At 44.4% G+C, this 27,219-nt stretch overlaps 2 protein-coding genes across 3 annotated transcripts in view; both read right to left on the bottom strand.

Annotated features, from left to right (window-relative positions):
• CUNH4orf19 (chromosome unknown C4orf19 homolog) overlaps positions 1-5,174 on the bottom strand; it is a 73,556-nt gene extending 68,382 nt beyond the window's left edge. Inside the window, exon 1 of one of the 2 annotated variants that reach the window (XM_050150044.1) lies at positions 4,208-5,174. The gene's annotated coding sequence lies outside the window, so the exon portion shown is untranslated. The remainder of the gene's footprint in view (positions 1-4,207) is intronic. The other variant, XM_050150043.1, reaches the window with a different exon arrangement.
• A 1,037-nt stretch (positions 5,175-6,211) lies between these two features.
• Positions 6,212-27,219, bottom strand: part of Nwd2 (NACHT and WD repeat domain containing 2) — a 110,317-nt gene continuing 89,309 nt past the window's right edge. The window contains exons 4-7 of the mRNA XM_050149628.1: positions 20,932-21,135; positions 18,734-18,878; positions 14,954-15,543; positions 6,212-12,485 (exon numbers count right to left, since the gene is read on the bottom strand). Of these exons, the coding sequence (XP_050005585.1) occupies positions 8,550-12,485; positions 14,954-15,543; positions 18,734-18,878; positions 20,932-21,135 (4,875 nt within the window). The 3' untranslated portion in view covers positions 6,212-8,549. The remainder of the gene's footprint in view (positions 12,486-14,953; positions 15,544-18,733; positions 18,879-20,931; positions 21,136-27,219) is intronic.

Raw genomic sequence — 27,219 nt, 5'->3', positions numbered from 1 at the left:
AAGGGCCACAAGGGTCCATCTGTCCTTGAATCCAAGGGACTTTTTTTTTTCTTTTAAATGTGACTTTGTAACTTCTCCCATTAAGAAGTGTGGTCTATTTCTCCATCCCCTGAGTTAGAAGTGGCCCCCCTGACTTGTTGTTAAAAGCACATACGTTGAAAAAAATGAGTTGATTCAACTGAGCCTAGGCCTTAAAGGGCCTTGCTTCCCTCTTCCTCCTGAAGCCATGGAGAGACACAGGTGGGCAGTCTGTGAGCCACTGAGCTCAGCCTCAGGTGCTCCCCAGGTGACTCAGTGGACAGTCAGCTGAAACCCAGAGGCAGTACGGTCTGGTGAGCACGGACACACGAAAGAGCTTGGACAAGACTCACCCAGCTGAAGTCAGCCCAAACTGCTGACCTCCAGGGTCATAAACTCAACAAGCAGTGGTTATTTTAGTGGTTATTGTATGTTTGTTACCAACATGTGTTAATAATCCTGGGGTCATTTGTTACACAGCAACAGATAACAAACGCTGTAGGTACGAGCAGTTTTTCAATAAACAGAGGCTAATTATACCTTAGGGCAAAGGTTAATTGAAAATGGGATTTTGGTACCCTCAAATTTATGCTGGTTAGTCATTGGTTAGTCATGACTGTAGCAGAAAGAACTAAGAACCAAGACTCAAATTCTGGACTTAGCGGGCAGCTGTATGAATGTCCATAGCATCATTAGACAAACTCTTGTTCTCCTTTCGTTTTTTTCCTCAACTAAAAATTATTTAGAACAAGTGACTCTTTGAGTTTCTTTTTTTTTTTCAAAAACACTTTCCTAAAAGGCAGTTCTGAAATCTGATAGTAATAACAAGAGCAATAATCTTATTATTTGATAGTTTAAGCACAAACTTCCCTGAATTCTTTGCTGGTTCACAGTGGGCTGTGACTAAAACATCTCACTGTTATCACAGTGGCCACACACCGAACCCCCGGGGTGGAGTCTCTCTGTGGACTGTGAACCCGAAGAGCTAAGCTCATCTGAGATTGGCGAGGAACCAACCTTGTAGCACGCCAATGATTTACAGGTGGAAGGCAGCGTTTGCTGGTTCACTTCTGGGTTGCTGCACATGTTTGGGAGAAGCGATAATGGCCGGCAGTGTAGTCATTTAAACAAGAAGGATACTGTTTTATAGACCAGGTTAGGCACTCAGTCATTAGATGGGCTAGGGGTGGCATGGAGAACAACTAGATGAAAAGGAATTTCAGAGTTCTTTTTCATCGCAGTACTCTCTGTGACTAGTGAACAGAGAATTAAAAAAAAAAGGTACACCAATACAAATTGTGTGCACCTGGGAGTCAGCTTCTAAGAGGATTCCCCTCTCCAGTACGAGATGTTTTTTTCATAGACCATTAATACTCTTCCAAACACAGGCTGTTTTTTTGCTTTGTGACACAGAGAAGGCCATGTTCAGGCCAACTTGGACATTAAACAAGCCAAAGTCGGGAGAAGTTCATCCCAGCAGGAGTTTAAGGTACATGAGAAAGGGTCTCCGTGAGGCAACAGCTTATCTTCACTCTGCCTGAACACTTCAAAGGCTACATAAGGAAGCAATAAGTTGCTAAAAATATGAACACCATAATCTCATTAACCCTCCTTCTAAGATGGGAAACAAGCTATGTGAAGCTCAGGGTAACTGTGCCTGCCAGGAGGAGCACGGTATTGAAACAGGGCTTATGTTTACCAGCCTGGGGTGGGGGACTTATTTGGATGGCTTGCAAGCTAACATTGAAGACCAGAGTCATTGAAACTTTGTTACAGCTAAGATTGTAGGCACCTAAACAGCTTCTCCATTGTGTCCCTTCTCTGCTCTTCTGTGAATTCTGGTAGCGGCTGCCCTCGGCCGTGTTTGTATATTCCCTCATTCCATCCTTCTCTCTGCAGCCAAAGTAAACTTTCAAGAACAGATATGTGCCTTACTTCAAACTCTTCAAAGGTTTGTCCCAAGATGAGATTCTTGAGGCAGCAGCTGTCTGTGTCCCTAGCACCCTGCCCACTGTCCGGAGTCAGTGGGTTCACACATGTGTGTGGTCTCTAAGGGTAGGTCAGAGTTCACTGGATTTTAGAGAAACACCTGCATGCTGACTAGCGCTCATTGCTCATGGTAAAGTGTCAGACACCATATTAACCAAGCTGCAGACAGGGATTTCTCCATGCCTGTCCTCCTCTAGGATAACCCAGTCAGCTCTTGCCAATTCTTCTTTTCTGAATTATTTAGGGAGACTATCTAACTAGACAACCACTCTAAAGATGAAATCAGAAACAAAAGCATGAACCCGACAGAGCCCAAAGATTGAGGGCCCCTGGGAAAGGGTAGAATTTGGAACATGTGAGACACTGTTTAGGGAGAGGAAGCTAGCTCCGAGGTTAGTATAGAGTTATTAGAAAACCGGGGTCCGTTCCAAGAAACCCAGGCAATGAGCTTCCGGGGGCACCTCTCCTCCAGGCAGTTCTGAGTGGAAAGGGGTTGGTCCCTGCTTTGCGCCTGCGCTGAGGACTGGGTCCTGAAAACAGCTTAGTTTCTGAGAAGTGCTGGGTCAGAAGTGAGGAGCTCCTTCCATTTTTAGGAAAGAGTACATGCTCAAGCGATAAGCAAGTTTTTGTTTCGTTTTAAATTCCAGGTGCGTAAAATCTCCTTGGAATGTGGTGAACACGGGCCGCACTTAAATTTAGACATTATTCAATATCAAACTCTTCACTAACAATGCGATTCTGGGGACACAAAAACTTTATTTGTCGAATAAGTGAAGGAACAGGATCACAAGGTGGGCAGAAAGGGTGAGCATCAGAAATGAACCACAAGTCACGGTCCTGGATATCACCCATTTCTGCTCAGTAAGCCTCGGAGCTGGCTGTATACTGAGGTTTCACACTCTGGAGAAACATAAGCAATCCAGCCCTCTCCTTAATGACGGGAGCTCCTTATCGTTGTTCATAGAGACATGGATTTTTACCTAAGGGGCTTGCGCGGTGTATCAGGGATACTGGTGCTTAGATGTAGAGGGCTACTGTATCCTTCTTAAAATAGTATTAACTGGGAAATTGTATGGAAGGAAAAACTTCAGCAAATATAGAACGTACCACCGCTAAAAACAACTACTCTCATTTCTTTCCCATCTACTTTACAGGTTTTTCTTTTCTCCAGCAATTATTCTTCACTATATCTACGTTACAATCACCGAAAGCATCCGTCCTCAAGGTACCACCACCACCACCACCACCACAACGTTCACATTAAACAGTGTCAGGGAGACACAAACACCATTTCTTTTCATCTGAAGCGTCTCCCCAAACACCCACTTCCTCTACATTCATCGCGCAAGTCTCTATACCACGATGGAAAAGAAAACGTTCTGAGTCACTGGAGATGGAGTTATTTTGTTTTGCTTTTAAGGTTAATTACGGTCCCGGGAGGGATAAAAGCCCCGCTCATATCTGTCCGGTATCCCTGGGAAATCCTTCATTGGCGATTTTTATGAAAATGGCACTTCATCAAGATTCTCCAGGCCACGGAGACCCAGGTGACCGACCTGGGAGACGCTTGCCTATTAAATATTTACAGCGTGCGACCATTTAACCGTTTGCATCTGGCGCCCACTCTCCTAGACCCAGGCTCTTGCGGAGCACCGCAGTGTCGCCGTCCCTCCAAGCACCCTCGCCATCTCCTTAGACCCCATCCCAGAACCCAAGGGCTCTTCAAAGAAAGGGCGCGCGGGGCAAGGGCGCACGGGGCGGGGGTAGGTGGGTGGAGGACAGTCAAATGTTCTTTCCCGATTTATTTCTTAAAAGACCCACATGCTTATATTATATATGGTGAACCCCAACACAGGCAGATGGGAAAATCTCTTGCAATCTGTCCAGTTTAAGTTCCCAGGCACGGCTGAGAGTTCATGAATTGGGAGTTTAAAAACAAACCATTTTACACAGCCAGCACGGGTGCCTTTATTTTGGGGACCTGAACCGTGTCGTCCGCCTCTCTTCCCGCGCCTTGATTGAATTCCGTGACTTTCCCTGAACTCATCAAACCCTGGGTTGCCTCGTCTCGTTTCTCGCCGCGTCCCTCCAAGAGAAGGGGAACCAAGAAGAGCGACCGAGTAACGAAGCAGGGACTCCCGCTCAGGACCAAACCTCCTCCCCCGAAGCAGAGCCCGGTGCTGGCCGGGGTGCTGCTTACCTGAGGCGGGGCGGCGTCTCCAGGGTCGGGGCGCCCATGGCTTCGCGGGCCTCGGGCGTCCGCGCTGGGACACGCGAGTGGGTCAGTGCCTCCCGGAGCCCTCCGCGCTGCTGCAGCCGGGCCGCGGTCATTGGGCCGGTGCGTCACGTGGGCGGGCAGCGAGCGAGCCTCCCAGCCCCGGGTAACCCTTTACCTGCGCCTGGCCGGTAGCGCAGGCTGCAGGGACGAGGGGACGTCCCGTGATCCAGGCTTGAGTGAGGGGTCAGCGAAGCAACCGGCATTAGCTGCCAGATCGAGCGCGCACCGCTTGTCGCCTGCCTAATGGCTAGACAAACAGCCAGGACGCCTCTGCGATGGTCATTTCCAGGGACTACCCGCTTGCCTGCGTCCTAAAGGCTATCCTGGGAGGAGTGGAAGAACCCCAGTTCCAGACCTTTTCCCTTGGGATATCAGGATGTGCGACGCTCCATCAAACGCACGGAGCTTTACCTGTGATGGGTGGAGAATCGGTGGCTTAATCCTGAAATTCGGTTTAAGTTTTGGGTCTTCTTTCCACCTGGCCCAGAAGCTGTGGAGTTTGCCGGAAAAATGTGTTGAGCAACTGCGCCATCTAGCTTACTCGCTTTCCTCTCCATGTTCCACCGCTTGCAGGGAGATGGGATAAAATGCGATGCTGAAGGAGGAACTGGGCAGACCTCTGAAAGCCCTAAGACCCTTGGTTTCTCAGTGTTTGCATTTGAGATGCCCTCTGCCTTCACAGGCATTTTCTACTCTCTGTGGGAGAACATTTAATGTTGTTTGTGTGGGGGGAGTCCATTCTCGTACTAAAATAGTTGTGCACTTTTAAATGGTAGATGGATGACTGAATTTATACGTTGTTAAATGTTATTTGTTTGATTTGAAGAAAAATATTCTTGTCACAGTAAGTGACACTCAGGTTAAATATCCAACCTTGTCAGAAATTTTCGTGGGATACTGGTCCATTTATAAACGTATTAGACTATTCTGATAAAAAAAAAGACTTTGGAATTTGTCTTGGGTTTTTGAGTCAGTGGGGAGAAACTTCGAGGTTCACTCCAGCCAGAAAGAAATGAGGGTAAGGAACTTGATAATGTATTTAGTTTTCTTTTAAACGTTGGATTTTGAGGTTTTGAGAGTATGTTGAGAACTACATACACGGTTTCATCTGATTATAGTATACAATGTTGAAGATTTCTGATACTGCCATGTTTAAAGATATCCTTTTTTGTTGGTGTGTATAGGAATTCTCAGACGCGCGCGCGCGCGCGTGTGTGTGTGTGTGTGTGTGTGTGTGTAACACGGTATCTCAGAAGGTTCTCTTAAGTCTTTCTCACTCACCTTGGAATTTATGAGTGGTTCTAGTCCTTGACAACCATCTTTCCATGCTCCAGCCACAAGAAGAAGTTGTGTGTCCTTTCAGATGTATGCAAAGCACTTATTTTCTCCCTGTTTTCTTGTTGCATCTGAAATTCTAGCAGGCAAGAGCTATTTTATTTACCTCTGTGTTCTTGGTGAAATTTGTGAGTAGGTAAATATTTGCCAATTGAATTCATCAACTATCTCCATATACTGGAGAAAAGGAAAAAATAAATCACAAAACAAACTCAGGCATTTCTGGTAACTTCCAGTGACCTTTAACAAAGTAACTGAATCTCACACCTGCAAATTAGTAAATATCTTAGAAGTTACTGTCAAAGTGACTACTGGGTATCAACTTCTTTATTTTAATGTGCTTTTAAAAAGTTACCAAAGATGTGGTGATCCACTGGAGTCACATCCACAGTCCTTTCTGTCTAAACATATATATATAATAATGCATATTATATAATATATAATATATGATATATGATATATGATATATGATATATAATATATAATATATTATTACTCCTATAAATGTGGAGTAGTAATACCAAACTCACAAGGCTAAGGTGTTAGGTGACATGGCTTTGTGCCTGGAAACTCCCAAAACAATCCTAGCATACCTTTGGTAAATTTGAATAATTACTGGTACTTGAGGTCTTCTACTTCTGGCCAACCTCAGCGGTGAAAAACTAAACAGCACTCAAACCTAAGTAGCTCATCTTTTATTCATACAAACGATACATACACAAGACTGTATATTGTTTGAACACTGGAATAAGTTTCTAGTGTAACAACTCTGTAACAAAATTTGACTAAATGAAACATTTATGAAAATATAAATCTCTGATTGGGTAATTCATCCCAACGATACAAAGTTTACATAAAAACATTCAATATGAGCTATCAGTTGCAAACAGGTTAGGAAAAAAATCATTCAGGCCACTTGATGTACTCTATTGGCTTTTGCACAGAACATTCACACACTACATTTAATCCATCTAGGCATTTAATTCTTAGAGATGTATGGCATGGAGGATCAACCGGTAATGACAGCAATAAGAATATGTTGGCTGAAGAGCTAATAGTAAGGACTCCAGATGATGGGTATATGGATCTTAGCCCTCCCTGGGCTTCCACCTACTGGCTGGTAGCTACACTAGGAGGGGCACACTGAAGCAAGTGTTTTCCACATGGGTAGGCTGTTGATATCTGAGTGACGCCTTCAAACGCTTGCATGTTAAATCCCTTCACAGGGGAAAAACAATTGACTTGGATTCTCTATGGGTTTAGATAATTTTCGTTTTCCCGTTGTGTCAGCAATCGGTAGGTCACAGCTGTGACATGTTTCTCATATTACTCCCAGAATCCCCACCAGGCGTACAGGCTGTAGCAGAACCCATCACCTCCTTTATTTTGCAGTCCACAGAAACAATTCAGTGGTGGGGTTAAGGATCAGGCTATAGGTGCGTGATGAGTTCGCAGCAGAGCTGGGATGAAAATAAGCCGGTTCCTTGTTCGCTGTTCTGACTTAAGCAGCTTCTACTTTCAAAGAAAATCAAACCAGCCACTGCTGGTGACTCCCTTCAAAGTTCTTCCACAACATGTCATGTGGAGGACATGGAAGGAAGAACATTACTTTCACTTCCTGAGACACATTTTCCTTCAGATTGGTAAGGTTGGTAAGGTTTTTTTTTTTTGTTTGTTTGTTTGTTTTTAAAACATATACCATTTCAGAGTTTCTGCTTTGAAATGGCAAGACCAGGAAAGTCCTCCGGTTTGGAAGTGGAGCGGATAAAGAAGCATACATACAGTGTATAGAAGTAAGAAAGTGATTACAAACAGGGCTGAGAAGAACCTTTGGACACCCTTAAGATGTACGGACTGTTTTAGCACAGAGACAGGCATATTCAGTATGTCCCAGGGTATTGGGTCGTTTATCTGCACGTCACACAGGAGAGAGGACGGATGAGAGTAAGGCAATGTCGTCAGTAGTTCAGAGATGGCGTGTTTCAAAAGCTCGCTTTCTAGTAAGAGATACTGCAGGGGTCTGGGAAGTAACTTGGGTTTCCCAGCAGCTGACTGAAGAGCACAGACTCTTGCCAGTAGAATGAAAGAAATGAGCAGGTGTTTCAGCCAAGTTTGTGATGCCCTTTCTGTAATTCTTTACGCTCAGCACACAAAAACGCATCTCAGGAAAAGGTGTGAAAAGATTGCGGTTTCTTATCAAGTGGGTTCTCTTGCAATCCAAGACAGAAACAGGTTAAAAATGATATATTCCATTACACAGAAACCTGGGCATGCAGTCGTGGTGTGTTTTAGTAAAGACTGACTCCTCATGTTCAATAGCCCTATAATAGTGGTAGTTAGATATTGTCCCAGTCTGCTCACCATCACATGTTTATGTGGCGACTTGGGAAACTGGAACACATCTGGACATCTTTCTTACACACATTTGCACCGTTAGACCTCTTGTGTGCAGACGAGGGTTACACAGTTGTCAGGAGTGAGAAGCGTAAAGAGAGATTAAGGCCGCAGTTTGCTATGACACCGCCATGCAGAGCCAGAGAGCTCCCTGTTCTCACGACTCCAGCTGGCTTCTGTGGAACTGATTCCAGTCCAACAGCTCTAGTTTCTCTCCTCTGCATCAGTGGAGTGAATTGTGCTAACTCTTATTACACAGCTAACTTAAAAGACTCGAACCTCTCTCTTCTGGCCATTTTACTATCACATAGAGAAGTTCTCTATTTGCTTAATACATTTGGACTGAAAGATGGCACCCGAGTTGAGTCTCATAGTTCTGTTCTTCTTATGAGGGTATTAGTAATTGAGAGTTCCAGATCTTCCCTGCCTTTAAGAAATAAGCAGCTTATCATTTATGATGCAGAAGACGCACTTTGCTTTTTTTTTCCTGTTGTATGTGGATTATGTATTTCAGTTGAGCAGGATAAACATCACATCAGTTATCTGGCGTATAACTGTGGCCTCGGGATTCTAGGGCAGCACACACCCGGTCGTAACACGAGTTGTGTTTCTTGGAGGGTGTTGCCTCATTGGACTCTGAGGAGTCACTCACTGTGATGGGGCTGTCTCTTGCAAAGACCTCAGTGGACTCTCTCCAGAGGCAGTCCACAGACACTTTGAAGGAGTAGCTGCTCGACTTTGGCCTGGATGTCTGTGTTGCATTGTTGAAGATCTGCCTGCTGTTGGAGGTGGCAATTTTGATTTTCAGCGCGGCATCTACGCGGTCCACAACCGTGTATATCCCTATACTCCCATCGTCGAAGCCGACAATGATGTTCAGGTGTCTCTGGGAGAGTGCCAGGAAAGTTGGTGTTTTGTAAAGGGAGCAAGCACCGATGTTTTTGCCATCAGCCAGTCTCATTACGATTAAGCTAGATACCGCATCATTTTCCTCTTCCTCCTCTTCCCCATTCCGGAAACAAATATATACCAGGTAGCGACCATCTCGAGAGAGTCTCTGCCTCCAGATGACCCCAGAGGCGTGAACCACCCGCAATTTTCCACTGTGTAAATCTAGCACATTGATATTTTCATCTCCCCGGGATATAATGCCTAGCTTCCCATTGGGAGAAATTTCAAAATCCTCCAGGTTTTTCAAGAAGTTGCTTGGAAGCTGCACACGTCGACAGATCACTTCGTCGGTCAGACTCCAGATGTTTACCGTCTCAGCAGACGTGATAAACACGATAATGTCAGGGCAGTCGGGGATCAACTTAAAATTCACAATGGTGATCCCATCCTCGCAGCAAAATTTCTTGGTGATGCTCCCTGTCCAGAGACTGACTGCCAACACTTTGCTTTTCGTCATTCCTACCACGAAGGTGTTTGCAGAGGTGATAAAGGCGTTTTGCAATGTGGTCAAGATGTTGCAGACCCTGTGGCCCGTGGCCAGTCTCCAAACCCTGGAGGCATTTTCCTCACAGAGCGAGACCACAAACTGGTCATTATGTGTAATCAGCAGCTGAGATATCCTCTGCCCGTTGATTCGGAAGAGGTTTTCCCCGCTGCTGGTGTGCCAGACGTACTGGCTGCTTTTGTCGTCCGATGTCACCATTATGTCTCCAGCGGATGTTAACACACAATGTTCAACTATTCCTTCGTGCTTAAATACTGCTTCAATGAACCCGCTGCTGAAGTTCCACTTGTGGACGCAGTCCGAGCCATCCAGAGAGTAGATGATTTCCCCTCTGGTAGGCAGCACCAGACTCTGGATGGGCTTTCCTGTTTTATCTATGTTGGACATAGCTGTGATTATGTCGATATCCCAAATGGAAAGAACCCCGCTGGTTGACAAAGACAGGAGCATATTGTGGTGACTAGATTTTACCAACTTAACTATGGTACCTGAGATTTCCTGCAGGCTTGCCATGCACTGGCCCGTGTCCCGCCTCCAGAAGAACACGGCTGGGGTGCTCTCCATGGTGGCAATGATGCAATCTCCATTTTTGGAGAGCACGGCGGATATAAATCGCTCATTGTGCCTGGCCCTGAACTTCTCAGCTACCTTCCACATGCCAGTGTCCAAGAGTTCAATGCTCAGTGCTTTACAGATCAGAATTGCGCTCTGGTCCTCCGAAAGTTCGATGCTCACCACCTCGCTATCTTCTTTTCGGCAGTCAAAGTCTTCCGTCAGCTGGGGGTTGGATATGTCCTCTGTATTCCAGACAGAGAGGCTCCCCTCACTGTCCACCATGACCATCTCTTGAGCTGTGTCCAGGATGAGGAGAAACTTCACGAAGCCACCTGAAAATTCTGACGTCACGGTGCATAACTTTTCTCCACTGCCTAAGTGGAAAATGGTGGTATTGTTGAGGTACTGGCCGCAGAAAGCATACACCCCGTCCAGAGAGCACTGGACACAGGTCACTTCATACCAGCAGTGGAACTGGTAAAGGGGCCATCCGTACAGCAGATCGATGACGGTGACATCTTTGCTGGCCTCCAGCCACGCAAGGGCATGCTTGACAGAGAGTGTGAATCCGTTGATGTAGGTGGAGCCACTCCCGTGCTTGGTCCCTTTGATTTCCACCTCAGACAGAAGGCAGGAATTGACATTGTCATAAATCAGCAAGGTGTTGTTTGTTGTAGCAACCACGAGGTACTTCTCGTCACCCGTGAGCTTCATGCCCAAGATGACAGACTGGGCTGTGGTGATTTGCCTGAGTAGCTGGCGAGTTTCTACATCCCATGTGCTGATGGAGCCGTTTTCTAACGCCGTGAGAACTGTGCTGGGGTTACAGGTGGGCAGAATCTCCGTGACGTGCAGGTGACTGGCTGCTAAGGGGAGGCGCTCGGGGCTGTATGTCACGTCCATGGACGAATGAAGAGGAACAATGGAGCAGTATTTGGGTCCATCTTTGTCACATTCTAAAAGAAGATGTCTAAGTTTGGGCAGGGAACTCACAACAGGCAGCAGCCTTTGCTGAAGCTCCGCTGAAAGGGAGCCTGGGAAGGTGATGACCTTATTTCTGATGCCACGGAGCGTGCTGGCTAGGAACTTCAGCTCTTTCTCTTGTGAGTAGTTGTAGGCCAGTTCTATGTCCGCAAGCACTTTGTCGAACTGGCCAATTTTGATCATGGTGTAAAGCCAGCTGAAGTTCATGATGATTCCATAAAGCAGGTCATCGGTTTTCCCACACCTTGTCAGATGATACAGGAGCTCAGACATTTTCCGGTGGTTGACGAAAAAGATGTCAGGCTCTAGCGGGTTACACTGGAAAACCCAGGGCTGGTCCGGGGCCTGCCTGTCAAAGGATGCTTGTTCCATGAAGTGTTTTTCTTCCTCGAGCAGGCTTCTGTTCTCTAAGTCGAGGCAGCCATTCAAGTAGGGGTCTTCCAGGCAGAACGCTTTCCTCCTGCCTCCCGACCACACACCTAGGAAGTAATCAGCCAGGATCGTGTGCATCTCGCGAAGGTTTCTGTCCTCCTGCAGATACAGCTTCTGAGCTATGAGCTGCAGGTGTCTGTTGGCCCAGACTAAGAGTGTGACATTCTTCACGTGCCTTTCGATTAAGTATCCATTGAGACCCTCCTTGAGCCTTGCGATGTACAGGTAAGGTACTCTCAGGGGATTGCTGGGTCTGGAGTTCTCATTGAGTTCATTCATAACGCTGTTGTCCAGAGCTAACACGTCCTCCAGTTCCATTTCGCTCAAACCCATTTTGGCCATGGTGATGTAACCCAGAGCTCTGGAGACCAGCTTTTGACCACACTTCTTCTCCAAGGACCAGAATAACTGCTCTATACTTTCATGGACAGTCACACAGAGGGAAGATTCATCTACATCCTTGTGAGACCTCCAATGTCTCACCTCCCTGAAAGTCAGGTTCACGAACATGGGCAGAGTGCATTTGGAGAATGCATTGTTTACATAAATCTGCTGGCCTGATGTGACCTTCCTTTTGACCCTCAGCAGCTGGTGTTTGAGGACCTGGCTGCACATCTTTCTGTCCCGGGGAATCAGCTCAATGTAGCTGTCTTCTTCGTGGATAAGGCACCTTAGTTTCTGCAGGATTCCATGTTTATTGGGCAGGGTGGAGAGGACGATCCGCACGAACCGGGGAAGGTGAGCAGGCAGCCACCAGAGCTTCCTCGCGTCGTCGCTCTCCGAGAGCTGCTCTAGGGCATCAAATATTATCACCAGGGGTCTCTGCAGTGAGGACTCATTCAACAGGTTGATAAATAAGTCACGAAGGTCATGGATCTTCTTAGGATAGTTTTGAACCAGACACCTGTAGTTGACTGCCAGCTGTTCACAAACACTTAGAAGGAGTGTCCTCAGATCATTACTCATGTCTGTTGTCCCTAGAAATCTCACAATGACAACCGGGTCAGCGTCTGGCCCTGTGTCTTCATGTAGCCAGCCATAAGCCTAAAACATATAAGCAAAGTTTAGAATAGGGCTGTGCCCTTACACCACAGTAATCAAAGAAGATCCCTCCCTAGAGCTCAGACTAAAAACAGCCCTGATCCAAGAAAGGCCCAGACCATCTGGGAAGGCCAAATGCTGCCATAAAGCTCCTGTGCAGATCTTCAGGCAGGACTCACAGGCAGTAAAATCGTTAATTCTTCTCCGTAAGGAAATGTTTGTTCGAATTCTAAAAGCTACAGAGTATTCAATAATCATGAATCTGGATACACCGTCTGATCATTTTTTCATCTAAATCCCTAACTTTGGGTAGCTGTTAGCACACAGTATATACTTAGCGTTTGTTTTAATGGCTGACTTAAGTAATGATTTATAAATTACATTGAGTAAATGTTTTCATTAATTGAGAATATATAATTCCATACATGGATGACCAATTTCTAGTTAATTACAATGTAATAAAATATTGACCATCAATATAGTATGCTAAATGGAATCTTTTATCATAAAAATCTGTACAATTTGAGACTGGTGAGCTGGCTCACAGTTAAGAGTGACTGCTCTTAATATCATATTAGTATTCATATCAGTTGGCTCACAACCACCTGGTAACTGCAGCTCCAGGAGTCTGACACCCTCTTCTGGCCTCTGAGGGTACTTGTGCTCAAGTTCACATGCCCTCCCTCCAAGACCCATACACAATACACATAATTAAAAATAAAAATAAATCTTTACAAGCATCCACAGAATACTGGGTCTATGAGGTTAATTGATGTCTGTGCTTTCTGGTGTTCCACTATGGAGACAGGTAGCCATTGTTGCACTTGTTGTCTCTGAAGGGCACGAGGATGGACAGAGATAATTTATAGATCTATAATTTTATAGACAGAGATTTAATAGGAGGGGAAACTGAAACCCAGGCTAAATCACTGAGTTGCTTCAAGTTGAGTAGTCATTAGAAGCACAGTCAAAGTAGAGGCCCTGTCTGCTTCCATTCCATATGTTCTTCCATTTTCCCCTCTCCCCATCCCTTCCTTCCTTCTAGAGCTAGGGGAGAAAAGTATATAGAGACCACAGAAATTTAGTATTTTTTTTGGCTGGAAAGTCAAAGCTGAGAAGGAATCTGATCAAGTACAAAACATCCCTCCAGAGAGGAGTTTTAGAGACATAAGGCTTTTCAGCCATTCTATTATCACGAAGACTCTTTAGAAAAAAAAAAGGCATTAGTCTATAAATTCTATGACTTATTATAGATAGATTTTTCCTATGAATTAGGAAACTTAGATCTCTGAGATAGTTCAGATTAAGAAATTCAGATTAAGAAAAAAAGTAAAATTTAAGATCCATGGATCCAGGGACTTCAGTAGAGGCCTCCAAGTACCCTGTGAAGTCAGTGGACATGGCCATCTAGGGCCTGGTGACATCTGAAAGACATGAGGCTAAGTGTCAGGCTAGCTAACAACTCTGATGGAGAAGTGAAACAGAGCCATTGCTCAGGGCTGGATCTGTGGGTCTAGAGTTCTGAGGGCAGACGAGTACCTGGGTATTTCTCATGAGCCCAACGTGAAGTCCTGAGAAGTGGGAGATGGTAAGACTGGATACTTTCCTCATCCCAGGCCTTGCCTGAGGGGTGTGCTGGGCTGCGGAGAGGATCTTCTCTAAAGACTCTGGAAGTTTGTTATCGAAAGTCTAGGAAGTGATAAAGCAAGAAGCAAGAGAAGGATGCGCTGCCCTGCTCTTAGCTGCAGTGTGAGATGATGGATGTTGAGGTGCAGGAGGAGAAGAAGCTTCAGGAAATGATGGGCAGGCCGAGAGCAGACGGCAGGTGGCTTTTCATGCTTATTCAGAGAAAAGTCCAGCACTCACAGCATCATGGGGGTCCTGTAGGAACTCCCCAGTTTCTTGTCTTCCTATATCCACTACACTACAGTTCAGTAGGGATTATAAATATAGTTGAAGCTAGGAAAGGAGGGAGAAAAAGTGCTAGGTCTATAAAGATATCTGTCTTCCCATGCCCACAGTGAGGGGCTTAACTGAGGCAGGTCTCAGAAGAAGGAGAAAAATAAGGACCAAAGTGTTAATTAGCACTGAGACTGGACACTCTTACTGTTGAACTAACACTGACTTAGTGGCTAGAGAAACGAGAAGGCTAGTTTTTGCCTGAGAGGGGTGAGAAGTGTTTTGAAGAATTGGTTCCCCTTTTCATCCAAGTAAGGCAGAGGAGTTGGAATACTGAGTGACCAAAGAAAGTGGTTTTATAGTTATATCCCATGCATCTTGTTCTCACAGCATAGCCGTTAGACCAGCAAGAAAGAAATGCAGACATATCCATCACAAAAAGCCTAGTTTTAATTCATATAGTAAACATAGAAAAAAAATGAGAGTGGAATTTGATCGTTATCATTTTCCTCCCAACGAATAATATCTCTACAAAAATAGGGAGGAAAGAGTAGATTGTTTATTTATTTTACCTTTTTTGCTACTTCAGCTAGCAGGAGAGTCTTCCCAGTGCATGGTCCACCATACACAACCAGCGGGTTGATGTGCCCAGTCTTGCTTGGCAGGACGTAGTTATGCAAGATGTTTAGCGATTCGCATTTGTATTCATAGAAGGAGGCATATGTTTTACATAGCGAAGAGTGCTGAAGAATTTCATCGTACAGCGTATCAGTCTCTGTGTCAAAATTCTGCTGCACTGTTGCCTGAATTATGTCAATCATGTCCTCATAAAACTGCTTACCAAGGCCTTCTATGTAATGGTTTTCTATCTCCTGGGAATAGCCCAGCTTCATGTCACAATGCGTGACAGACGTGTATACTCTCAGGTTGGAGGATGCCACGATGGTAGGAATGAATTCATCCCTGAGCTTTATCAGCTTCTCCTGAGCTTCTGGGTCGCGGATGATTCTGGGCTCCGTTCCAATTATGTCCATGTATTTCCCCATCTCTGGGATTTTCACGAAGCGCTCGATGTTCGCGATCTTCCTGATGTAGCACACACACTTCTTCAGGAACGCCGGAGTTTGCTTGCCCAGAGCAAAGTCAAACTCATCCTCGATAGCTGGAAGGAAGTTAAGACGAGGATTATTGCCTTGAATGAAGGAGCCATGTGCATGCTCTCATTCCTAACATGCAGCCGTTAGTCACTCTGGGGAGGTTATTTTGCTTATAGTTTTGTAGTGATGCAACCTGTGGAGTGATTTCCAAGTTCACATTAGTTTTTTTTCCTAAGCAGGTAAGACCCAGAAGAATTGATTTTTCCATTAAATATTTTTATTTCCCACCCAATTGGAAGGAGAAGTTGAACACAGCAGATAAAGCAGGCATGCTGGGTTCATAGTGACGACTTTACATTTTAAATTTAATTTCCCTCTCCAACTTTAGCCCTTCTAAATGTGGAAACAGCAGGGTCCCAGTAGGCCAGGAAACAAGGAGGTGTTGAGTGACATATAGCTAGCCTTCCTTTACAGTGTGGTGCCATCACTTAGTTTAAGGTGTATTATAATACCCTAGGTAGATATGCTGAAGTCGAAACAAAAAAGTACATCTTAAAATAAAATACAAGCTAGTGCTGTATGGTGTGCGACGTTACCACAGGCCCCCAAACAACGGAGCATTTAATTGATTGACTGTGGCCTCAAGGCTCCAAGAGAGAATCAAAAGAAAATAATTTTCTCACGTTTGTGATAGAAACAGAAAGCTGCGCAATAGAATTTCTGATATTTATATGTACACATATTTCAAACTTTCCTCCCCACTCCCCCCCCCACGCTGTTTTCACTTTTTGTCTTTGTACTTGCTTAAGTGAACTTCACCAGAATGATTCTTAGCTTCAAAAAGCTGTTTGCATTGGTGTATTTAGTGGTTGAAGGCCAAGTGCCTTTTGAATTTTTACAAATGGTTTTCACTCTGTAACTATGAAAGCTTCCTGATATGTTTGTACATAGTGTTGGGAATCTGTGTTCTCAGGACACAGCATTCAAAACTGTGATCTGAAAGTGCAATTACTGTTGCTTTTCCTCAACAACTCCTTATCATGAATTGTAAAAGGAAGTCCTGTTCTGCATATCTGATGACCTTTACCCAGCAGTGTTTGTTTTCTCGAAACCATGACTGCCTTATTCTTTCAGGTCTGGTCTTCCCTTCAGCTTCTGACAATGAGGCTTCTTCTACCTGTTTGTGGAAGGCTACAGACTGTTCTGTAATAAGGAACTGGAGTGTGTGTGTGTGTGTGTGTGTGTGTGTGTGTGTGTGTGTGAGAGAGAGAGAGAGAGAGAGAGAGAGAGAGAGAGAGAGAGAGAGAGGAGCGTTCTCTGAAATTAAGAATAGACAAAGAAAGTGGAGATAAACTGGATCTCATGGACACATTTCCTCAGCTGAGGCTCCTTCCTCTGAGGACTCTAGCTTGTGGCAAGTGGACACACAAAACCACCCAGGACAAAGCATCAGATGCTGTCTGACAACATCCTTAACCAGTAAATCAGTGGAAGCTAAGGGCCTGTTTGTATGTACATTCCCAAAAAGATTCTCCCTGATGGTTGAAAATATGTTTGGTCAATGTGAGTGTGTGTGTGTGTGTGTGTGTGTGTGTGTGTATGTATTCATGTGAGTGTGTGTGCTATTTTTAATATAAAACTGAGTCCTGACACATTTTCTCCATACCCTCCTCCCCAGCTTCCCACGTCACCTACTGTTTAGTGTAAAGTCCCTCAGATGGCCACATTCAGACCTCTTGTCATCCTCCCCAAACCTGACTTTCTTGCTGTTCACGAGAGTTCCTAGAATAAAGCCTTGTCCATGGTGAACATTCTAAGAGGCTGCTTGAAAACTTAGAATGTTGTGATTCAGAGCCAAATTACCTTAGATCACTTTTAGCCTTTTTTTTTTCTTCCTATCTCTGCATTGACTGGACATCTTTTCAACTATCAGGGAGAATCTTTGCTTTGTCCTGGGTGGTTTTGTGTGTCCACTCGACACAAGCCAGAGTCCTCAGAGGAAGGAGCCTCAGCTGAGGAAATGCCTTCTTGAGATCCAGCTGTAAGGCATTTTTCTCATTTGCTGATCAATGGTGGAGCCCGACCCATGGTGGGTGGTGCCATCCCTGGGCTGCTGGTCCTAGGTTCTAGAAGAAGGTGGACTGAGCAAGCCAGAAGAAGCAAGTCAGTAAGCAGTGCCCCTCAATTGCCCCTTCATTTTCTTCCTCTGGGATCCTGGCCTGCGTGAGTTCCTGTCCTGGCTTCCTTCAGTGACAAACAGCCATGCTGAGAAATAAGCCTAATAAACCCTCAACTTGCCTTGGCCATGGTGTTTCATTGCAGCAATAGAAACCCTAACTAAGACATGCCTAGAGCTGGGGATTCCCTGCGGGACTGTAACCTACCTGATGTTTCTACAAATGAATTTGAAAATGCCTTGATTTATTACCTCCTTTTGATCTGTAACTACAAAAGCCTCAGGAAATTGCTACCATTGTTACACAGGGTATTTGGAGTAGCCTGAATATGTTCCCCAATCATGGCCATTCATTTTTGATTCCAGAATAAACAAACCCCTTCTTCCCTTGACCGAGAACTGTGCTTGTGCACTGATGCCCAGTCCACCCGCTCTGAGGGATTCTAACCAGCTGCTCCCACCGCCTGGGATGCTCCACTTAGACAGCCGTGATACTGTGAACTCTGATTCCTTCCATCTTCTATCTCAAACATCGGCTCCTCAGCCCACCCTTTCCACTCCAGGCCTCCAGCATACCACCTCGGATACTTCCTTTTATAACTATGTTTTACTCGAGTTACAGAGTATTTAATTTCTGTAAAGAACTTGCTCACTTATTACTTGACAATCATTTCTTCACCTCACTGTGGTTTGTTTTCAGGCGAACAGTGACTTGCCTCATCCATGGTTGTCTCCCTAGAACACGCCTCAGCGTTGACCAAGATAGGTCCCCACACACGTGCCGGGAGACTAAGAGGCACGGGAAGGCCCCTCCCCCCACTGAGAAACAATGATGGAATCTTGACCTTTATATCCGGTACCTCTGAACTTCCTTCAAAATCACTCATGCTAAAGAAGCCGACAAGCAAAGCAAAGGGTTTCCTGAGAGTTAACGCATCTTTCTGGGATGTGGAAACATTTACCAAACTAACTTTGTTTCCTACCAGATGAGATTAAATATAAAGAATCCCGAGAGGGAAGCTGCGGATGCTTCCATGTTTCATCTGTTTCTTAATTTACTGAAGCAGCGTGGAAATTACCTGAGAACAGGTACCTCCTAGCCTGGCTGTGCTTCATTTTACCCTGCTCATGGAGCAGCTTCACGGCAGCTTTAAAGATTGCTTTGATTTCGTCTGATATCTCTTGCCATGGCCTCTCGTTTTCAGGACCGGCAGAAGACTGCATCTAGGAAGCGTTAAAAGGGAGAAGTTAGTCGCGAAATCACAAAAGAGAAACCAGTGTTTAAGGGCAAGACTAGACTGGATACACTGGTGCTAGGAGAGCCGGTCTCTCAAGTCCTCGCTTCATCCTCCTCTCGTCAATAATCCTGAAGTAAGAATCATTTTCCTGTTACATGGGAACTCGCCCTGGCTACGTGAAGAAGGCAGGACCCAGGCAGTGTTTGTGTGCTGGCCTTGTTATGGTTCCCGTTGGTTATTTATGTGCCAGGAGTTTGACTCTCATTGCTCCTGGCAATGCTGGAACATGAGATGTGATAGAAGATGGTCATGTCCCCGAAAATGCCCTTCTCGGAAGACAATAGTATCATTCTTACTGGGGTCCAGGTAGCTCTGGAGAGACTGCGTTCTTATAAAAAGGGTCAGCCCAGCCTTGGAGGCTCTCTGGCTTCTTGTCTCACCTTGTGGTTCCTTCTCATGAGCTCCCACTGTGATGATATAGTTAGAAGGGTCCTCCTCAGGGGCTCAGGAGATGGAGGTGCCCCCCCTTGGACTTTCAAAGCCCCAAATTGCAAGTTAAAGGAAATTAAAGGAAATTCTTTTCTTTAGAGAGCAGCCAGACTTTTATATTTTCATTATAGTAACAGTAAATGGGATTAAGACGGTTTTATTGTTTTACTGCAGCTTTCTTTCTTGTGTTTTGACTTTAAATGTCATAAAAATATAATCTTTATAATGTCTTCTGAAGAGAGAAGAAGAGTCAAGGGGGATTTGTATGCCACCACGTGTCTTTTGGTTTTTTGCTACATTGTTTTTTTTATAATCGGCTAAGAAAGTGGGAGGACAATTTAACAAGAAAAAAATATTTATGTGGTCTCAGAGCATTTAAAAATCTCATTCACACATTTATTTCTTCAACAATAATTACAAATGATTTATGCATAAATCGCTTTGGACATTTTGAGATTGATTTACATTCCCCTGGAGGATCATAGAAATAAATGGAGACAAAGCCAACAATTAATAGTCACACAGGAGCAAGTGTCCCCAGACCACCAAGCGAAACAGCTCCTTGGGGTTTCGCCTTCCATGCTATCTACATTTGCTCCTGTATTCAACCCTGGGATGTTCTGAGTTTGCGCTACTAGCCCAATCTAAAACAGCATTATTTCTATAGACATAAGTCATGGCAGTGCGTATATGAGGAAATCGGTAACGTCGATGTGACTTCCTCAACACAAAGAAGAGATCAGAAGGACGAACACCAGAATGAAGATCCCTGGATGACCTCTCGCTCTTCTCCCAAAGCTGTCTGGGTACCAGCTATATCACCGCTGCTTGCTTTGGAAGACAGATGGATATCAGTCTTTTTAAAATTCAAAACGTTCAAAGGAACAAACAGACTTACTGTGCCCTTCTTGGCCCTTCGCTTAGTTTCAAAGACATGTAATAGATACACTTCAAAGCCAAGTTGGACAGGAGAAGATACTGAGGCATAAACCAATTTACTCTATGATTCTACACAAGTCACAAGAACATATACTATTAGGAATGTTAAAGCGAGGACTAAAGAGGCAGCCCTGGAGGAATGCTGCTCCTGGGCTTAAGCTCAGCTGGCTTTCGTATAGAGCCTGGGGTCACTGCCTAGGACGGTGCTGCCCACAGTGCACTGAGACCCCATACATCAGCTAGCAATAAAAACGACGCTCCACAGACACACACAGGCCAACCTGAGGGGGCCACTTTTTTCTATTGAGATTCCTTCTTTCCAGGTGATGTTAGGTTGTGCCAAGTTGACAATAAGGACTAACCAGAAGGAGAGATAAGAGGAGAGATGGTATTTGGTAAGATAGTGGTGGAATCATTTTGAGAATTAATAGGATTAGTGAATTTGACAGATTATAGGCATATATGCCGATTAGAGTAAGTTAAATCATAATGCTCTCATATCCCCCCAGAGAGTTTATAGCTGTTAGACTTTCATTAGTATACTTTACGACAGATGTAGCCCAGAGAGAAGGAAAATCAGTCTAAAGGGAAGTCAGAAAAGGTGGACTTACTGAGTTCTTGTTGCTTCTCGTCACCTCTAGCCTGGGTCTGAGGTAATACGCTGCGGGCACAGAGTTCTCATCCCGACAGTACCAATCCTCCAGTAACTTTGTCTCTAGTTTGGCCTCAACGGCAGCATCCAAAATCATTTCGAACTCCGAAGCTTCAACTTCCCCCGGGATTCGAATGTTTCCATATTTTTCACCTAAAAGTCCCTGTGAACCAACAAGACAGTTCATTTTATACCCACAGCATGAAGGCACTCAACAAATATCAATAAACAGAAAGACACATTGTTAGGTCAAATTTTTTTTCTTATCATCACAGTGCATATTTGACTTCACAAGTACAATTAGACCCACTATAATTATTATGTCATTCAGTATAGAGGAAATAGTTTGCATAATCTGTTAGATAAAAACTTCAAAAGTTTTACTGCGGATTCTTCAAAGTTCATATAGCAAAACGAAAGCTGTTCTATGCCGATATTTGTAACAAGGAAGCATGCTGAACCTTACAAAACTTTCAAACACCCGAAACTTCTAATGCAGTGATTGCTCTGCCAAGGTTGATGGTGTGACTTTCAGCCCCAGATCCACACAACCAGGGAGTTCAGAAGGCAGGGCCACTGGGCACGGTGCTACTACCAGCACTGGTACAATTCAAATGTACACAGAAAGCGTCGCCCCCATATCAGACTGGCAAAAACTCCAGAGAAAAATAAGCAAAAAACATCCTCTTAGTGCTACACGAAGGCAATAAATAGCCATACAGTGCAAACGTACAGTTAAAGTAACCCACGGTTTCCCTGAGTTCAAGGACTTGCTCATCAGACTTGAGAGTGGTCAACTCAATGGATCAGTTCCTAATGTTTGCCCTGAAGATTACCTGTCTAAGTGGCACCCAGAATACGTGTTAAAATGGAGATTCCTATCCCTTCTCATGCTTAAAATTACTGCAGGGGATCATGGGGGAAATCCACGAATTTGTATTTTGTTATCTTTTAAAAGCAAAACTAGAGTTTATTAAGAAAGGAATAATGTGGATTTAAGTTTAAGCCCAGGCATTAAGAGAAGGAAGCGGTGCGGTGCACACTGGAGCAGGATGGACTTCTCAAGATACCTAGTCCAGAACAAGCATTTTCCTTTCTTTTTTATTATTAATTTTTTAAATTTATTTTTACATCCCAACCACAGTCCACAGTTTCCCCTCCTTCCTCTTCTGTTCCCTCTAGCTCCTTCCCCCCACCCCACCTATCCACTTTTCCTCTGTCTCTGTTCAGAAAGATGCAGGCCTCACATAGTGTCAACAAAGAATCACATATCAAATTGAGGTAGGATTAAGGTCCTCCCCTTGTATTAAGGCTGGGCGAGGCTACCTTGTATGAGGAACAGGTTCCCAAAAGCCACCTCATAGGTTAGGGACAGACCCTGATCCTACTGCTAGGAGTCTCACAAATAGACCAAGCTACACAACCGTCAACATATGTAGAGGGCCTAGCTGCCGGTGCAGAGTCTGTGAGCTCCTATGAACCCAGGCCAGCTGTCTCTGTGGGTTCCCCTGTCATGACCTTGACCTCCCTGCTCACACAATCTGTCCTCTCTCTCTTCAACAGGACTGCTGGAGCTCGGCCCAGGGCTTGGCTGTGAATCTCTGCATCTGCTTCCTTCCTTCAGTTACTTGATGAAGGCTCTCTGAGGACAATTAGGGTAGTCACCAATCTGACTACAGGAGATGGCCCATTCAGGCACTCTCTCCACTATTGCTAGGAGTCTTATCTGGCCATTTCGGGGTTGGGGGAAAACCTAGTGCCAGGGAAATTCCCAGGCATACACAAGGATGACCCCAGCTAAAACTCCTACCAGGATTTGCATTTTCAGTGAAGTTTTCAAGTGAGTCTCAGTTTCAAGAAGCCGTGCTTGTGGGCACTGTGGGTATCAGTGATCTCATGAACGATGTTTGGCAGGTACCTAAGCAGAGGAGCTGGGCACAGAAGGGATCTTTACGAAAATCGAAACCTATTTAAAAATAATTGTTTCTTTGAGTGGAGCACCTGGCACCAAGCAATATAGTTATTTGATCAATATAGTAAGGCTAAATGCACCAAAAAGATGACTAATGGAAAAATTTCCGTATTCAGTTCAAATAATAAGCATATATTGGGCGCCTACTACATAGTGGAAACACAGAACTTTATAGAAGTAATAGCATGCTGGAGAGGTCTAAAACTGCTTATTGGATTGTTCTGCCCTCGTCCTTTTTAATCTATTGATTATTCCTTAAGGTGGAATGCTTATAAATTATGTTGTTTTTTTTTTTTCAGGAATCTAAGACAAGAGTCTACCTAGTCTTGTTATTTGAGAGACAGTAAAAAAGAAATTTGTTGGTACATTTTTAAGAAAGACTTTTTGAATTTCTTGGGTTTTGAGTTCCTTATAGGTCTAAGGTAGCGTACAAGTTGCAAAACACAGGTATTTTTTTCAGGGATGGAGAGTGTGGGCTTAGAGAATGTCAGCCTAACACAGTTGCAAAGTTTAACACAATCGATAGAGCAGGGCAAGGAAGCCACATCAAATCCACAAGCTTTGCAGGAAAACTCTGGCAAAAAGGAGTTCCAGTGAGACAGTGTCTTGAAGCAGCCATGGGAAATACCCACGCGTGACTTTCAGGTGGCTGCAGACCCTGTGAACAGAAGGCAGATTCTCTACCCATTGTCTCCTTCCACCACGGAAGGAGAAAAAAGATTTTCTACATCCTCTGGCTACAAACCCCAAGCTTGTTTGGTCTAGATAAACATTTGCCGAGGAACCAAGGGACTTCATGCCATTTTGCATTCTTATTAGCAACAGATGTGCCTAGAACTTGGGACGGAAGAAGTGCATGGGAAGAAAATAGATTTTAATTTTTCACTGCATTGTTTAAGCAGTCTATTCATTACACATAGGAACATAAATGTGAGTTTTTTTCCTGCATGTGGAACACCAAAATCACCTCTCTCTCCCACCCCATCAAATGTGGATTTGTTCCATTCTTAAACACCGAAGGTAACTTACGAAAGTTAGGTGGGAAGCAAGAATTTGGTTGCTCAGATAAAATCTAGAGAGTTAAGTACAAAAAAAGTGCAAGAAAAAATTGAGCACTTTCAGAGGCCTAGTTTTGGCACGAGCAATTCTAGTGTCAGAAATACCTCATGATGCTTTGGCATTTGTTGAAATGTATGGATCGTTTGCTTTACAATGGGTCCTTTAAAATATTTTATTCTTATTTTATTTATTTTATACCTGAGTGTTTTGCTGGCATGCATGCATGTGTACCACATGTATGCCAAAAGAGGCTTTGGATTCCCTGTAGGTGGGCTTATAGATAGTTGTGCGTCATCGTGCGGATGCTGAGAACTGAACTCCTGTCCTCTAAAAGAGCAGCAAGTGCTCTTAACTGCTGAGCCATCTCTCCAACTCCCTTAAACGGCCCATTTTATGCTATGCGAATCTCACGCAGGTAAAAACAGAGGAAGAAATGCTCCCCGAATACTGAGCTCTCCCTAACTGTGAACTTCAGTGCACAAAGCTTGTCTTTTCCTCCTTTCCTTCTGTTCCTGCCAATGTGGACACATCCCAGCCACTGCTTTCAAAGGCTTCGAGATAACATTTTCTTTCCTCCCCATTGATTGATTTTTCTGTTCCGTTGGGCAAATATTGATCTCCTTTCCTCTTGGCTCTGTATGTATGGTTAACTCTGTGTGGGCTTGAGCACTTTTGGGTTTGGGCCTGGTGTGAGGGTATGCCGGTTTTACTCTAGCAGACAGTAGAGAGTCAGAGGCTGTATGTCTGGAAACAGACTCATATGGGCTTCTGGCTATCATTCTTCATAGGAAGGTAGCAGTTGTTCTCAGGGCTGCTGTTTGGGAGCCATCACTTATGTAGAAGGAATGAAGAAGAGAGGTTTCTACCCTACCCCAACTCCTGTGCTGGCAGAAACTCACATAAATACAAATGCCCTATTCCCAACTCAGTCACCATTGGTGAGACAAACACCTGCCTTCGTAAGTGTCTCTCTTCCTTATTAGGAGAAAAGCTCCCACTTTAAGTATGATGTTCCCTTCCAGGAGGTCTCATTAGCACTTGAGGCTGTAACTTGGGGAGAGTTACTGACAAGGATCTCTGGGTTCACAGAGCTCAAGTCTGCCCAGAAGTGGTTGCCTGCTCCAGACTGCTTCTCTAGGAAGACATGGCAGCACCAATACTTGCACAGGAGACTTTTAATTTAATAATCCCACTCTTCCTATTCATCCAGCGTTAGGCATGTTGGCCCTTCTTAGAGTGCCTTTGACTGGTTTCTTCCTTCCTTCCTTCCTTCCTTCCTTCCTTCCTTCCTTCCTTCCTTCCTTCCTTCCTTCTTTCCTTCCTTTTTTCCTTCTTTCCTTCCTTCGTTCATTCCTTCCTTCCTTCTGTCTTTCCTTCCTTCTTTTCTTTTTGGTCTGTAGTTCATGCATCCCAGACTGCCCTCAAACCTGCTACATANTTTTTTTTTTTGTTTTTTTTTTTTTTTTTTTTTTTTTTTTTTTTGAGACAGTGTTTCTTTGCAGCTTTGGAGCCTGTCCTGGAACTAGCTCTTGTAGACCAGGCTGGCCCAGAACTCACAGAGATCTGCCTGTCCCTACCTCCTGAGTGCTGGGATTAAAGGCATGCGCCACCTACAAATTTATTTTCTTGTGGTGACTCGGCTAGCCAGTGCCCTTCACAGGGTCATCCATTGTGGCTTGTGCACTGCATAGTCTATAAGGTTTAGGGCCTTGAATTTGATATCCTTTCAGTCCAATATATGGTTTAGTGCAGGGACAATGTGGTTATGGTGAATTCTTAGGTACACATAACTAATGTTTATTGTTAGTGCTCTACTGTAGAGTGGGACCAAACAAATCTTACCAGCATCAGCCTTGTAATGTAATGTTCTGAGTGATGGGGAAGTTAAAAGGTACCCACATAACAATAAAATTTCTAATAAAAGATTAGGTTTAGAAGAATTATAGCTTACTCAAGCTTTTTAAAAGTATCATATGTTCCAATAAGAAAAAAAAAACATAAGCGGATGGTTAATTTTGTGTGTCAGTTTCACTGAATCACAGGCAGCCTGGATGTCTGGCTAAGCATTACTCCTGGTGGGTATGGAAGGGTGTATCTGGGCAAGACGCACATGGAATTGCTAGACCAATGAACACAGACTGTCTTCTCCTAACTGGGTGTGTATCACCTGGTACTTTGAGAAACTGCAGAGAAACAAATGGCAGAAGAAGAAGAAAAGAAAAAAAAGCAGAAGGAGGAGAAGGAGAAGAAGAATTTGCTTTCTTCGTCTGACTCATGAGTTGAGACATTGCATTTCTTCTTCCCTCGGACTAGGTCACATACCATTGGTTCTCCTGGATCTTGGGACTTCAGATTTGGGCAAGAACCACACCACCCACTTTCCTGAGCTTTGTGTCCACACATGGCAATGGTGAGATTTCAGCTCTCACAATTACAAGAGCCAATTCTTTATAATAAATCACACACACACCCATACTCACACCCACCCACCCACCCACTTACCTACCCAGACAGACAGACTGACAGACAGACAGACACTCTTCATTCTGCTTTTCTGGAGAGTTGTGACTAGTACAGAGGGTGTGGGAAAGTGGCAATGAATTGGGAGGTAACGACAAGTGACTAAGATTAGTTACAAACTAAATTATGTCCCCCTTAAAGACAATCTATATGTAACCTTGGTAAAAGGCCAAATTGCCATCACTGTCTCAGTTAGTTTTCTATTGCTGTGCTAAAACACCACAATTAAGATAACTTGTAAGAGAAAACATTTAGTTTGGGGCTTACACTTTAAGAGGGTTAAAGTCCATGACTATCACGGCAGGGAGTGTGGCAGCAGGCAGGCATAGCGCTGGAGCAGAAGCTGAGAGCTTACATCTTTAGACACAGTCACTAGGGAGAGAAAGCTACCTGGGAATGGTGTCGGCTTTTGAAACCTCACAGTCTACCACTAGTGACATATGTCTTCAAGCAAGGCCACCCCTCTTAACCCTTCCTAAATAGTTTTCACCAGTTAGGGACCGAGTACTTAAATGTGAACCATTGGAGGTCACTCTCATTCAAACTCCCACAGGCACCAACTGATAGAAGATAATATCTTGAAAGTTGTCCATATCTCTATTATTGGAGTTATTTTCTTTTTTCAGATTTATTTTTAATTATGTGCACACATGTGTGTCTTCGTGGGTGTATGTACATGTGTGTGCAGGTGTCTGT

The sequence above is a fragment of the Alexandromys fortis genome, unplaced genomic scaffold (genome assembly GCF_014885135.2).
Source record: "Alexandromys fortis isolate MF-2015 unplaced genomic scaffold, M_Fortis_MF-2015_v1.1 scaffold_0, whole genome shotgun sequence".
NCBI classification, from domain to species: Eukaryota; Metazoa; Chordata; class Mammalia; order Rodentia; family Cricetidae; genus Alexandromys; species Alexandromys fortis.
The sequence above is the reverse complement of the archived record's forward strand: the minus strand, read 5'-3'. Positions and strand labels throughout refer to the sequence as shown.